Source organism: Oncorhynchus gorbuscha, linkage group LG21 (genome assembly GCF_021184085.1).
Source record: "Oncorhynchus gorbuscha isolate QuinsamMale2020 ecotype Even-year linkage group LG21, OgorEven_v1.0, whole genome shotgun sequence".
Lineage (NCBI taxonomy): Eukaryota > Metazoa > Chordata > Actinopteri > Salmoniformes > Salmonidae > Oncorhynchus > Oncorhynchus gorbuscha.
Genome location: NC_060193.1, coordinates 2,388,146 through 2,404,127, shown reverse-complemented (window position 1 = coordinate 2,404,127; position 15,982 = coordinate 2,388,146). Strand labels below are relative to the sequence as shown.

General features: G+C 37.2%; 1 protein-coding gene across 1 annotated transcript in view; it reads left to right on the top strand.

Moving 5' to 3' along the window:
* Positions 1-9,189, top strand: part of LOC124008445 (serine/threonine-protein kinase DCLK2-like) — a 73,519-nt gene extending 64,330 nt beyond the window's left edge. Inside the window, exons 15-16 of the mRNA XM_046319727.1 lie at positions 7,976-8,056; positions 8,159-9,189. Coding sequence (XP_046175683.1) covers positions 7,976-8,056; positions 8,159-8,365 — 288 coding nt within the window. The 3' untranslated portion in view covers positions 8,366-9,189. The remainder of the gene's footprint in view (positions 1-7,975; positions 8,057-8,158) is intronic.
* Positions 9,190-15,982: the final 6,793 nt, after the last annotated feature.

Here is a 15,982-nt window from a genome sequence, read left to right as displayed (position 1 = left end):
AGATGGTATAACAGTAGATGGTATAACAGTAGATGGTATAACAGTAGATAGATGGTATAACAGTAGATGGTATAACAGTAGATAGATGGTATAACAGTAGATGGTATAACAGTAGATAGATGGTATAACAGTAGATAGATGGTATAACAGTAGATAGATGGTATAACAGTAGATAGATGGTATAACAGTAGATAGATGGTATAACAGTAGATAGATGGTATAACAGTAGATAGATGGTATAACAGTAGATAGATGGTATAACAGTAGATGGTATAACAGTAGATGGTATAACAGTAGATGGTATAACAGTAGATGGTATAACAGTAGATGGTATAACAGTAGATAGATGGTATAACAGTAGATAGATGGTATAACAGTAGATAGATGGTATAACAGTAGATGGTATAACAGTAGATAGATGGTATAACAGTAGATAGATGGTATAACAGTAGATAGATGGTATAACAGTAGATAGATGGTATAACAGTAGATAGATGGTATAACAGTAGATGGTATAACAGTAGATGGTATAACAGTAGATAGATGGTATAACAGTAGATAGATGGTATAACAGTAGATAGATGGTATAACAGTAGATAGATGGTATAACAGTAGATAGATGGTATAACAGTAGATAGATGGTATAACAGTAGATAGAGTATAACAGTAGATAGATGGTATAACAGTAGATAGATGGTATAACAGTAGATAGATGGTATAACAGTAGATAGATGGTATAACAGTAGATAGATGGTATAACAGTAGATGGTATAACAGTAGATGGTATAACAGTAGATAGATGGTATAACAGTAGATAGATGGTATAACAGTAGATAGATGGTATAACAGTAGATGGTATAACAGTAGATGGTATAACAGTAGATGGATAGATAGATGGTATAACAGTAGATAGATGGTATAACAGTAGATAGATGGTATAACAGTAGATAGATGGTATAACAGTAGATAGATGGTATAACAGTAGATAGATGGTATAACAGTAGATAGATGGTATAACAGTAGATAGATGGTATAACAGTAGATAGATGGTATAACAGTAGATGGTATAACAGTAGATGGTATAACAGTAGATAGATGGTATATAGATGGTATAACAGTAGATAGATGGTATAACAGTAGATAGATGGTATAACAGTAGATAGATGGTATAACAGTAGATAGATGGTATAACAGTAGATAGATGGTATAACAGTAGATGGTATAACAGTAGATAGATGGTATAACAGTAGATAGATGGTATAACAGTAGATGGTATAACAGTAGATAGATGGTATAACAGTAGATGGTATAACAGTAGATAGATGGTATAACAGTAGATGGTATAACAGTAGATAGATGGTATAACAGTAGATAGATGGTATAACAGTAGATAGATGGTATAACAGTAGATAGATGGTATAACAGTAGATAGATGGTATAACAGTAGATAGATGGTATAACAGTAGATAGATGGTATAACAGTAGATAGATGGTATAACAGTATAACAGTAGATAGATGGTATAACAGTAGAGATGGTATAACAGTAGATAGATGGTATAACAGTAGATAGATGGTATAACAGTAGATAGATGGTATAACAGTAGATAGATGGTATAACAGTAGATAGATGGTATAACAGTAGATGGTATAACAGTAGATAGATGGTATAACAGTAGTATAACAGTAGATGGTATAACAGTAGATGGTATAACAGTAGATAGATGGTATAACAGTAGATGGTATAACAGTAGATAGAGTATAACAGTAGATGGTATAACAGTAGATAGATGGTATAACAGTAGATGGTATAACAGTAGATAGATGGTATAACAGTAGATAGATGGTATAACAGTAGATAGATGGTATAACAGTAGATGGTATAACAGTAGATAGATGGTATAACAGTAGATAGATGGTATAACAGTAGATAGATGGGATAACAGTAGATGGTATAACAGTAGATAGATGGTATAACAGTAGATGGTATAACAGTAGATAGATGGTATAACAGTAGATAGATGGTATAACAGTAGATAGATGGTATAACAGTAGATAGATGGTATAACAGTAGATAGATGGTATAACAGTAGATAGATGGTATAACAGTAGATAGATGGTATAACAGTAGATGGTATAACAGTAGATAGATGGTATAACAGTAGATAGATGGTATAACAGTAGATAGATGGTATAACAGTAGATAGATGGTATAACAGTAGATAGATGGTATAACAGTAGATAGATGGTATAACAGTAGATAGATGGTATAACAGTAGATAGATGGTATAACAGTAGATAGATGGTATAACAGTAGATGTATAACAGTATAACAGTAGTAGATGGTATAACAGATAGATGGTATAACAGTAGATAGATGGTATAACAGTAGATGGTATAACAGTAGATGGTATAACAGTAGATAGATGGTATAACAGTAGATGGTATAACAGTAGATAGATGGTATAACAGTAGATAGATGGTATAACAGTAGATAGATGGTATAACAGTAGATAGATGGTATAACAGATAGATGGTATAACAGTAGATAGATGGTATAACAGTAGATGGTATAACAGTAGATAGATGGTATAACAGTAGATAGATGGTATAACAGTAGATAGATGGTATAACAGTAGATAGATGGTATAACAGTAGATAGATGGTATAACAGTAGATAGATGGTATAACAGTAGATGGTATAATAGAACAGTAGATAGATGGTATAACAGTAGATAGATGGTATAACAGTAGTAGATGGTATAACAGTAGATGGTATAACAGTAGATAGATGGTATAACAGTAGATAGATGGTATAACAGTAGATAGATGGTATAACAGTAGATAGATGGTATAACAGTAGATAGATGGTATAACAGTAGATAGATGGTATAACAGTAGATGGTATAACAGTAGATAGATGGTATAACAGTAGATAGATGGTATAACAGTAGATAGATGGTATAACAGTAGATGGTATAACAGTAGATAGATGGTATAACAGTAGATGGTATAACAGTAGATAGATGGTATAACAGTAGATGGTATAACAGTAGATAGATGGTATAACAGTAGATAGATGGTATAACAGTAGATAGATGGTATAACAGTAGATAGAGTATAACAGTAGATGGTATAACAGTAGATAGATGGTATAACAGTAGATAGATGGTATAACAGTAGATAGATGGTATAACAGTAGATAGATGGTATAACAGTAGATGGTATAACAGTAGATAGATGGTATAACAGTAGATAGATGGTATAACAGTAGATAGATGGTATAACAGTAGATAGATGGTATAACAGTAGATAGATGGTATAACAGTAGATAGATGGTATAACAGTAGATAGATGGTATAACAGTAGATAGATGGTATAACAGTAGATAGATGGTATAACAGTAGATAGATGGTATAACAGTAGATAGATGGTATAACAGTAGATAGATGGTATAACAGTAGATAGATAGATAGATGGTATAACAGTAGATAGATGGTATAACAGTAGATGGTATAACAGTAGATAGATGGTATAACAGTAGATAGATGGTATAACAGTAGATAGATGGTATAACAGTAGATAGATGGTATAAGGTATAACAGTATAGATGGTATAACAGTAGATAGATGGTATAACAGTAGATGGTATAACAGTAGATAGATGGTATAACAGTAGATAGATGGTATAACAGTAGATGGTATAACAGTAGATAGATGGTATAACAGTAGATAGATGGTATAACAGTAGATGGTATAACAGTAGATAGATGGTATAACAGTAGATAGATGGTATAACAGTAGATAGATGGTATAACAGTAGATAGATGGTATAACAGTAGATGGTATAACAGTAGATAGATGGTATAACAGTAGATAGATGGTATAACAGTAGATAGATGGTATAACAGTAGATGGTATAACAGTATGGTATAACAGTAGATGGTATAACAGTAGATAGATGGTATAACAGTAGAGATAGATGAGTAGATGGTATAACAGTAGATGGTATAACAGTAGATGGTATAACAGTAGATGGTATAACAGTAGATAGATGGTATAACAGTAGATGGTATAACAGTAACAGTAGATGGTATAACAGTAGATAGATGGTATAACAGTAGATAGATGGTATAACAGTAGATGGTATAACAGTAGATAGATGGTATAACAGTAGATAGATGGTATAACAGTAGATAGATGGTATAACAGTAGATAGATGGTATAACAGTAGATGGATAGATGGTATAACAGTAGATGGTATAACAGTAGATGGTATAACAGATAGATGGTATAACAGTAGATGGTATAACAGTAGATAGATGGTATAACAGTATAAGATAGATGGTATAACAGTAGATAGATGGTATAACAGTAGATAGATGGTATAACAGTAGATAGATGGTATAACAGTAGATAGATGGTATAACAGTAGATAGATGGTATAACAGTAGATAGATGGTATAACAGTAGATAGATGGTATAACAGTAGATGGTATAACAGTAGATAGATGGTATAACAGTAGATAGATGGTATAACAGTAGATAGATGGTATAACAGTAGATAGATGGTATAACAGTAGATAGATGGTATAACAGTAGATGGTATAACAGTAGATAGATGGTATAACAGTAGATAGATGGTATAACAGTAGATAGATGGTATAACAGTAGAGTAGATGATGGTATAACAGTAGATAGATGGTATAACAGTAGATAGATGGTATAACAGTAGATGGTATAACAGTAGATAGATGGTATAACAGTAGATAGATGGTATAACAGTAGATGGTATAACAGTAGATAGATGGTATAACAGTAGATAGATGGTATAACAGTAGATAGATGGTATAACAGTAGATAGATGGTATAACAGTAGATGGTATAACAGTAGATGGTATAACAGTAGATAGATGGTATAACAGTAGATAGATGGTATAACAGTAGATGGTATAACAGTAGATGGTATAACAGTAGATAGATGGTATAACAGTAGATAGATGGTATAACAGTAGATAGATGGTATAACAGTAGATAGATGGTATAACAGTAGATAGATGGTATAACAGTAGATAGATGGTATAACAGTAGATAGATGGTATAACAGTAGATAGATGGTATAACAGTAGATAGATGGTATAACAGTAGATAGATGGTATAACAGTAGATAGATGGTATAACAGTAGATAGATGGTATAACAGTAGATGGTATAACAGTAGATGGTATAACAGTAGATGGTATAACAGTAGATGGTATAACAGTAGATAGATGGTATAACAGTAGATAGATGGTATAACAGTAGATGGTATAACAGTAGATAGATGGTATAACAGTAGATGGTATAACAGTAGATAGATGGTATAACAGATAGATGGTATAACAGTAGATGAGTATAACAGTAGATAGATGGTATAACAGTAGATAGATGGTATAACAGTAGATAGATGGTATAACAGTAGATGGTATAACAGTAGATGGTATAACAGTAGATAGATGGTATAACAGTAGATAGATGGTATAACAGTAGATGGTATAACAGTAGATAGATGGTATAACAGTAGATAGATGGTATAACAGTAGATACAGTAGATGGTATAACAGTAGATAGATGGTATAACAGTATGGTATAACAGTAGATAGATGGTATAACAGTAGATAGATGGTATAACAGTAGATAGAGTATAGATGGTATAACAGTAGATAGATGGTATAACAGTAGATGGTATAACAGTAGATAGATGGTATAACAGTAGATAGATGGTATAACAGTAGATAGATGGTATAACAGTAGATGGTATAACAGTAGATAGATGGTATAACAGTAGATAGATGGTATAACAGATAGATGGTATAACAGTAGATGGTATAACAGTAGATAGATGGTATAACAGTAGATAGATGGTATAACAGATAGATAGATGGTATAACAGTAGATAGATGGTATAACAGTAGATAGATGGTATAACAGTAGATAGATGGTATAACAGTAGATGGTAGATAGATGGTATAACAGTAGATAGATGGTATAACAGTAGATGGTATAACAGTAGTATAACATAGATGGTATAACAGTAGTAGATGGTATAACAGTAGATGGTATAACAGTAGATAGATGGTATAACAGTAGATAGATGGTATAACAGTAGATAGATGGTATAACAGTAGATAGATGGTATAACAGTAGATGGTATAACAGTAGATGGTATAACAGTAGATGGTATAACAGTAGATGGTATAACAGTAGATAGATGGTATAACAGTAGATAGATGGTATAACAGTAGATGGTATAACAGTAGATAGATGGTATAACAGTAGATAGATGGTATAACAGTAGATAGATGGTATAACAGTAGATGGTATAACAGTAGATGGTATAACAGTAGATAGATGGTATAACAGTAGATGGTATAACAGTAGATAGATGGTATAACAGTAGATGGTATAACAGTAGATGGTATAACAGTAGATAGATGGTATAACAGTAGATGGTATAACAGTAGATGGTATAACAGTAGATGGTATAACAGTAGATAGATGGTATAACAGTAGATGGTATAACAGTAGATAGATGGTATAACAGTAGATGGTATAACAGTAGATAGATGGTATAACAGTAGATAGATGGTATAACAGTAGATAGATGGTATAACAGTAGATAGATGGTATAACAGTAGATAGATGGTATAACAGTAGATGGTATAACAGTAGATAGATGGTATAACAGTAGATGGTATAACAGTAGATGGTATAACAGTAGATAGATGGTATAACAGTAGATGGTATAACAGTAGATAGATGGTATAACAGTAGATAGATGGTATAACAGTAGATAGATGGTATAACAGTAGATAGATGGTATAACAGTAGATAGATGGTATAACAGTAGATAGATGGTATAACAGTAGATAGATGGTATAACAGTAGATAGATGGTATAACAGTAGATAGATGGTATAACAGTAGATAGATGGTATAACAGTAGATAGATGGTATAACAGTAGTAGATGGTATAACAGTAGATAGATGGTATAACAGTAGATGGTATAACAGTAGTAGATGGTATAACAGTAGATGGTATAACAGTAGATAGATGGTATAACAGTAGATGGTATAACAGTAGATAGATGGTATAACAGATAGATGGTATAACAGTAGATGGTATAACAGTAGATGGTATAACAGTAGATGGTATAACAGTAGATAGATGGTATAACAGTAGATGGTATAACAGTAGATAGATGGTATAACAGTAGATAGATGGTATAACAGTAGATGGATGGTATAACAGTAGATGGTATAACAGTAGATGGTATAACAGTAGATAGATGGTATAACAGTAGATAGATGGTATAACAGTAGATAGATGGTATAACAGTAGATAGAGTAGATGGTATAACAGTAGATAGATGGTATAACAGTAGATGGTATAACAGTAGATGGTATAACAGTAGATGGTATAACAGTAGATAGATGGTATAACAGTAGATGGTATAACAGTAGATAGATGGTATAACAGTAGATAGATGGTATAACAGTAGATGGTATAACAGTAGATAGATGGTATAACAGTAGATAGATGGTATAACAGTAGATGGTATAACAGTAGATGGTATAACAGTAGATAGATGGTATAACAGTAGATAGATGGTATAACAGTAGATGGTATAACAGTAGATAGATGGTATAACAGTAGATGGTATAACAGTAGATAGATGGTATAACAGTAGATGGTATAACAGTAGATGGTATAACAGTAGATGGTATAACAGTAGATGGTATAACAGTAGATAGATGGTATAACAGTAGATGGTATAACAGTAGATAGATGGTATAACAGTAGATAGATGGTATAACAGTAGATAGTTTAACAGTAGATAGATGGTACACTGCACCACGTAGAATTATTCGCAGTTCAGTAATTGCCCTTAAACATAGCTTCTGCGTTGCATACTGACAGTCACATGACGTCTTTCCTAGATGCTGATTGGTCAGATGCTGCAGGTGAACGCGGACATTCGTTATTCAGCAGAGGAGGTTCTCTCACACCCCTGGGTTACGGTAGGCCCCACCCACACACACACACGTCACCTATACACTGACCGACAAACTCCACAACGTCCTCTACCCTCATCTGAATAACCATGTGTGTGTGTTTTGCAGGACGAGGCCACTCTGGAGGGCAGAAACGTCAACACAGAGACATTATCGTCAGCTACGGTGACCCCTGACCTTCCAGTGACCCCTACAACCCCGACCTTTGCCCCTATGACCCCGGCAGCACAGAGTAGCCCCGTCCACAACAACACTACTAGTCCCAACACTAAATCTGTTACCTCTGCTGAGGACACAGCCCATTTTAGCCCCTAGGCCCTGGGATGGGCAACTTCGATGGGGGTGAGAGCCACCCACAATCTGAACTCATCACGAGGGGCAGCGGTGGCTTGTGGGCCGAGTGAAGATTTAGCCATTTTATAACTCATTTCCTGCAATTCTACACATTTTGCCATGTGGGTGGAGAGAAATGTTTGCCGTTTTTAATATGATATCTGAATGAGAGTGACAAACAAAATCAATGGGAGCCCATGATTAGACCCCTACCAGTTTAGATAGCTGGCTAGACTAATTAACATAATTAGACCATGATTCCTACCAGTTTAGATAGCTGGCTAGACTAATTAACATAATTAGACCATGATTCCTACCAGTTTAGATAGCTGGCTAGACTAATTAACATAATTAGACCATGATTCCTACCAGTTTAGATAGCTGGCTAGACTAATTAACATAATTAGACCATGATTCCTACCAGTTTAGATAGCTGGCTAGACTAATTAACATAATTAGACCATGATTCCTACCAGTTTAGATAGCTGGCTAGACTAATTAACATAATTAGACCATGATTCCTACCAGTTTAGATAGCTGGCTAGACTAATTAACATAATTAGACCATGATTCCTACCAGTTTAGATAGCTGGCTAGACTAATTAACATAATTAGACCATGATTCCTACCAGTTTAGATAGCTGGCTAGACTAATTAACATAATTAGACCATGATTCCTACCAGTTTAGATAGCTGGCTAGACTAATTAACATAATTAGACCATGATTCCTACCAGTTTAGATAGCTGGCTAGACTAATTAACATAATTAGACCATGATTCCTACCAGTTTAGATAGCTGGCTAGACTAATAAACATAATTAGACATGATTCCTAAGTTTAGACCATTAGACCATGATTCCTACCAGTTTAGATAGCTGGCTAGACTAATTAACATAATTAGACCATGATTCCTACCAGTTTAGATAGCTGGCTAGACTAATTAACATAATTAGACCATGATTCCTACCAGTTTAGATAGCTGGCTAGACTAATTAACATAATTAGACCATGATTCCTACCAGTTTAGATAGCTGGCTAGACTAATTAACATAATTAGACCATGATTCCTACCAGTTTAGATAGCTGGCTAGACTAATTAACATAATTAGACCATGATTCCTACCAGTTAGCTGGCTAGACTAATTAACATAATTAGACCATGATTCCTACCAGTTAGCTGGCTAGACTAATTAACATAATTAGACCATGATTCCTACCAGTTAGCTGGCTGACTAATTAACCTAGACCATGATTCCTAGATAGCTGGCTAGACTAATTAACATAATTAGACCATGATTCCTACCAGTTTAGATAGCTGGCTAGACTAATTAACATAATTAGACCATTATTCCTACCAGTTTAGATAGCTGGCTAGACTAATTAACATAATTAGACCATGATTCCTACCAGTTTAGATAGCTGGCTAGACTAATTAACATAATTAGACCATGATTCCTACCAGTTTAGATAGCTGGCTAGACTAATTAACATAATTAGACCATGATTCCTACCAGTTTAGATAGCTGGCTAGACTAATTAACATAATTAGACCATGATTCCTACCAGTTTAGATAGCTGGCTAGACTAATTAACATAATTAGACCATGATTCCTAAAGTTTAGATAGCTGGCTAGACTAAGTAACCAATCTAAAAACATGGGACAATCGGGTGACTGTCAGTGACTGACATAAACAAGAGAAAAAACTGCTGATGCACAACCTGACTTCACCTTGTGTATTCTACTATTCTACCTAGCAACAGTAAGTTGTGAGCCCAACTGAGTTCCAAAAAATTAAATGGATACGCGGGCTTATAAAATAATTCCCTTCCCTGGGCTCTTCTCTTATAGGCGAGAAGAGAGAGGCCCAAACGGAGCCCTCGACCCTGCGCCCTATGTTGGGTGTGGAGATCTGAGAGGATCTGATTGGTGTTAGCAATATGGTGAAACTTCCACCTAGCCTATCAGAGGGCAAGGTGTAAGCTATTACCATATTGCTTACACCTATCAAATCCAGATGTCCACAAGTGCGTTGTGCATAGAGTCCAGGATGTGGGCCATTTTCCATTTCAGTCCCTAGCTCCTTCTCCTAGCTGAGGAGACGAGAGCTGGAGAAGGGGTTGATAGGACAGAAGTGTAGACTGTATTATACAAACAACCACAGATAAATTACTGCACAGTACCCCTCCAAAACATATATCTATCTCTCTTTCTTCCTCTGTCCCGCTCTCTCTCCTAACTTTCTTTCTCTTTCTGGTCTCAATCCTCTCTAACTCATATGTAGCTCATCTTTCCGTCTCTCTCCGTTTCCCTCCCCTTTTCTCACTCGCAAATATTACAAGAATAGAGTATACTGTAGAGAATGGAGTATACTATGGAGAATGGAGTATGGAGTATACTATGGAGAATAGAGTATACTATGGAGAATAGAGTATACTGTGGAGAATAGAGTATACTATGGAGAATAGAGTATACTATGGAGAATAGAGTATACTATGGAGAATGGAGTATACTATGGAGAATAGAGTATACTGTGGAGAATGGAGTATACTATGGAGAATAGAGTATACTGTGGAGAATAGAGTATACTTTAGAGAATGGAGTATACTATGGAGAATAGAGTATACTGTGGAGAATAGAGTATACTGTGGAGAATGGAGTATACTATGGAGAATAGAGTATACTGTGGAGAATAGAGTATACTGTGGAGAATGGAGTATACTGTGGAGAATAGAGTATACTGTGGAGAATAGAGTATACTGTGGAGAATAGAGTATACTATGGAGATTAGAGTATACTGTGGAGAATAGAGTATACTGTGGAGAATAGAGTTTACTGTGGAGAATAGAGTATACTGTGGAGAATAGAGTATACTGTGGAGAATAGAGTATACTGTGGAGAATGGAGTATACTGTGGAGAATGGAGTATACTATGGAGAATAGAGTATACTGTGGAGAATAGAGTATACTGTGGAGAATGGAGTTTCTACCGTATATTGTGTATATATGTGTGAGTTGTGCTTTAGAGAATGTAGCAGTGTGGGGGATAGTTTGGGGGAGTGGTTGGGGATAGTTTGGGGGAGGGGTGGGGATTAGTTTGCAGGATGGGTGGGGGGGGTAGTTTGGGGGAGGGGCGAGTGCCATTTTGAAACTTCCTAACAGTCTTGGACAGCCTAATGTCCTTGCCTCCTTCCTTCATATCCATTAACGATAAAGGATTCAGTAAGGCCCATCGTAGACGATAAAGGATTCAGTAAGGCCCACCGTAGACGATAAAGGATTCAGTAAGGTCCACCGTAGACGATAAAGGATTCAGTAAGGTCCACCGTAGACGATAAAGGATTCAGTAAGGCCCACCGTAGACGATAAAGGATTCAGTGAGGTCCACCGTAGACGGGAAAGGATTCAGTGAGGTCCACCTTAGACGAGAAAGGATTCAGTAAGGCCCACCGTAGACGAGAAAGGATTCAGTGAGGTCCACCGTAGACGATAAAGGATTCAGTAAGGCCCACCGTAGACGAGAAAGGATTCAGTGAGGTCCACCGTAGACGAGAAAGGATTCAGTGAGGTCCACCGTAGACGATAAAGGATTCAGTAAGGCCCACCGTAGACGATAAAGGATTCAGTGAGGTCCACCGTAGACGAGAAAGGATTCAGTGAGGTCCACCGTAGACGAGAAAGGATTCAGTAAGGCCCACCGTAGACGAGAAAGGATTCAGTGAGGTCCACCATAGACTATAAAGGATTCAGTAAGGCCCACCGTAGACGATAAAGGATTCAGTGAGGTCCACCGTAGACGATAAAGGATTCAGTAAGGTCCACCGTAGACGAGAAAGGATTCAGTGAGGTCCACCGTAGACGATAAAGGATTCAGTAAGGCCCACCGTAGACGATAAAGGATTCAGTAAGGCCCACCGTAGACGATAAAGGATTCAGTAAGGCCCACCGTAGACGATAAAGGATTCAGTAAGGCCCACCGTAGACGATAAAGGATTCAGTAAGGTCCACCGTAGACGATAAAGGATTCAGTAAGGTCCACCGTAGACGAGAAAGGATTCAGTGAGGTCCACCGTAGACGATAAAGGATTCAGTGAGGTCCACCGTAGACGAGAAAGGATTCAGTAAGGTCCACCGTAGACGATAAAGGATTCAGTGAGGTCCACCGTAGACGAGAAAGGATTCAGTAAGGTCCACCGTAGACGATAAAGGATTCAGTAAGGTCCACCGTAGACGATAAAGGATTCAGTAAGGTCCACCGTAGACGTCGCCTCATTGCATCGGTCCCATTGTGGCATCAGTGAGCGCATGGGCAGTGGCATTGAGGCCATCTCAATTTTGAAGTAGTCCCATTTTTCTTCTTCTACTACTTTTATGAGTTGGTAAACAAACTGAATGGGTGCTTACTGCCCCCTGGAGGGTGTTGTCGGGAATAGGTATAACGCCAAGGTTGGTGACTGCCCTCTGTTTGTGATGGAATGTTTACACGAGTATAATTAATTGGCTGATCCTTCCGATGACATGGATGGAATTATGTGATCCTTCCCTCTTAAAATGTTATATTAAAGATTCACCCATTTTTAACGTTATATTGTTTTTGTGCATCTTTGAGCGATGTTCGTTCCCTGGGGGGGTCATTTCATGTTTAATCTCTTAAACTATTGCCATTAAAAGCAGGCAGATATCCATCCGGTTTGACGTAGCATTGCGATAAAGCACCTGTCACTAGACTGGAAGTTAATGGGAACACGAGTTTTAAATCGCGAAAACTTCTATCGTGTATGTCAGATTTCAATACTGGTCGACGTCAACGCGGGAGGTTTTCTTCTCATTGATCATATTTTAGCGATATTCCAACTTCTACAAATGTGTAATTTAACAGGAGGGTCCAACACATTTCTCCTGTTTGCCTCTTCAGTCTAGGGGTGAGTTGCAGGTGCCGTTGTTGAATGTCCGACTCCACTCTGAGGAACATCAATCTGCAGTTTGATTGTAGACTCCTAAATTGATCGTGCAGTTTGTTAATAAGGTGATTTTTACAGCTAGCTAGCTACTTGACACGCTGATATTGACTTTGGTATTATTGGGTGAAGCTACGCTTGCTTGCCAGCCCATCGAGCGCATTGCATTGTGGGTTTTGTAGTCGACTTGGGCGGCAACAGACATCCACAACGATTTTCAAGTTGCAAACCAACCTTATTATAGTGACAAAATGTAACGTTTGTTCACAAATAAATATTGTTCTCACAGTGTTATTTAACATAGGAATTATATAGGAATGAGTAGTTATTAGATTTTTATTTTAAGGGCACTTTAAACGGTTCTGGACTGGTTCAATCAAGATGTTTTGTGTCCTTGAGATCGATTGAGCAGTCGGTCGGAAATCCTGCTCATCGGCTACATGTCATATTAAACAGCATATTAACACTCTAAATAGGTCAGGAGCCAAACAGGAAGTCTAAGAAGGAGCAAAAGTGAATGATTTCGGCTGTGTTATTTGAAAGCTATTATAGCCTACAAAGAAATACATTGTGAAGAATCTGCGAGTGTGACACAATATGCTGGTAGGGACATAAAAGCGACATTGAAACATTTCCTTGTATTAAATCATTATAGTAAAAAAAAACGCATATTTAGAATGAAAGATAAATTAAACGGAAAAAATGCCTCGTTAGGCTCTACAGTGCCGTTTTAATTCATTTTTTAAGAAACACGAGTCTGGCCAGTCTGGGGCTTCGGGTTCATGGGACGGTGCCTGGAGAACCGTACAACACCGGAAAATGTCCTCTCTGTGCTGGCAGAGCCACTGGGGACGCTAAACACCCGTTTGGCCACTCTTGGCACACTGGCCGGAGGTACAGAATTGTTTTAGAATAACCCAATCAAAACAGAAAGCTACTTGAACGTGGGAATATGTCAGGCCTATTGGGCCAAAATCAATGATGGCCTTTTGTATAGATAATAGAACATTATTGATGAAGGTAACTTTCAATAGATCAGATTTTTAAGTTTATAAATACTTTGCTACAATGACACACTTCGTTGCTATCGTTTTCTACCCACCTCGTTCCCTTCTGTTAGCACGTGGGCGTGGTAAGTACACCGGCATTGCTTCCAGGATTTACGCGTCTTTTCAGATTCCGCAGGTGATTCTTTAGTTGTGGACGTCACGTCACCACACCCCCTCTCTTGGTCCTCACATCTCTGTAAGTCACCTTTTGATTTGGCACCTGTGTGTTTGATCAGTTTCTGTGTGAAACTATTTAGTGAACAGGAGCTAAAGCAAGGGTCACACACAAATAGATGACTTGATGTGAGCGCTACCGGAAGGACGACGCTCCATACTCTGTCGTGTACAGAGCGCTCTGTGAACGGCGCAACATCAATTGCTGTGACACTCGGTGACAGCTCCGGTTGTCCCGCTTCGTACGCCATTCTCCGCTCGCGTCTGAAATGCAGTATGTCAAATCTGACACGGCCATTTGCATAGGGGAGCAACACATGACATTTTCTGTCCTATCCAGACCACGGACCCCCTGGTTGTGAACCTTCCAGCTCTGCTGACATTACGGCATATGACATGCGACTCTAGCGATGACAGCGGACAGCTCTCGATATGAAACAATACTAAATTATCTCGTCGAATTTAAAGGAGATCACTTTATTTTCGGTCACAGAGGGACGAATTCACCTGATGCGTAAAGCTGAAGTTGTAATGAGTCAGTTGACGTTTTGAATGGTGTCGCTGCGCCTCAGAAGACCCTGGCCAGAAAATGTCATCTGTCATATGAAATGGGGCCAATTATGTACCGTCACCAAGTATGATTACATTTCTTTTACAGTTATAAAAGTGAAATATTATAGTAAGTAGTTTAATTTGATTGTTAGTATATTTAGAAAGCATGATGAAGAGATGTATTGTGTGTCTGGGAGGGGTATATGTTAAAACGACCTGGTTTGATGATGATGATGATGAAGAGATGTATTGTGTGTCTGGGAGGGGTATATGTTAAAACGACCAGGTTTGATGATGATGATGATGAAGAGTTGTATTGTGTGTCTGGGAGGGGTATATGTTAAAACGACCAGGTTTGATGATGATGATGATGAAGAGATGTATTGTGTGTCTGGGAGGGGTATATGTTAAAACAACCAGGTGTGATGATGATGATGATGAAGAGTTGTATTGTGTGTCTGGGAGGGGTATATGTTAAAACAACCAGGTTTGATGATGATGAAGAGATGTATTGTGTGTCTGGGAGGAGTATATGTTAAAACGACCAGGTTTGATGATGATGAAGAGATATATTGTGTGTCTGGGAGGGGTATATGTTAAAACGACCAGGTTTGATGATGATGATGATGAAGAGATGTATTGTATTGTGTGTCTGGGTGGGGTATATGTTAAAACGACCTGGTTTGATGATGAAGATATCTGGGAGTGTTATGGTTTGTATCTGCAACAATACATCAAACAGTGAGAATAAAAGATGACATCTTGACTACCGGTCGTTGATTGGTTACTTGTCGACGCCATCTTGACTCCCGGTCGTTGATTGGTTACTTGTCAACACCATCTTGACTCCGTTGATTGGTTACTTG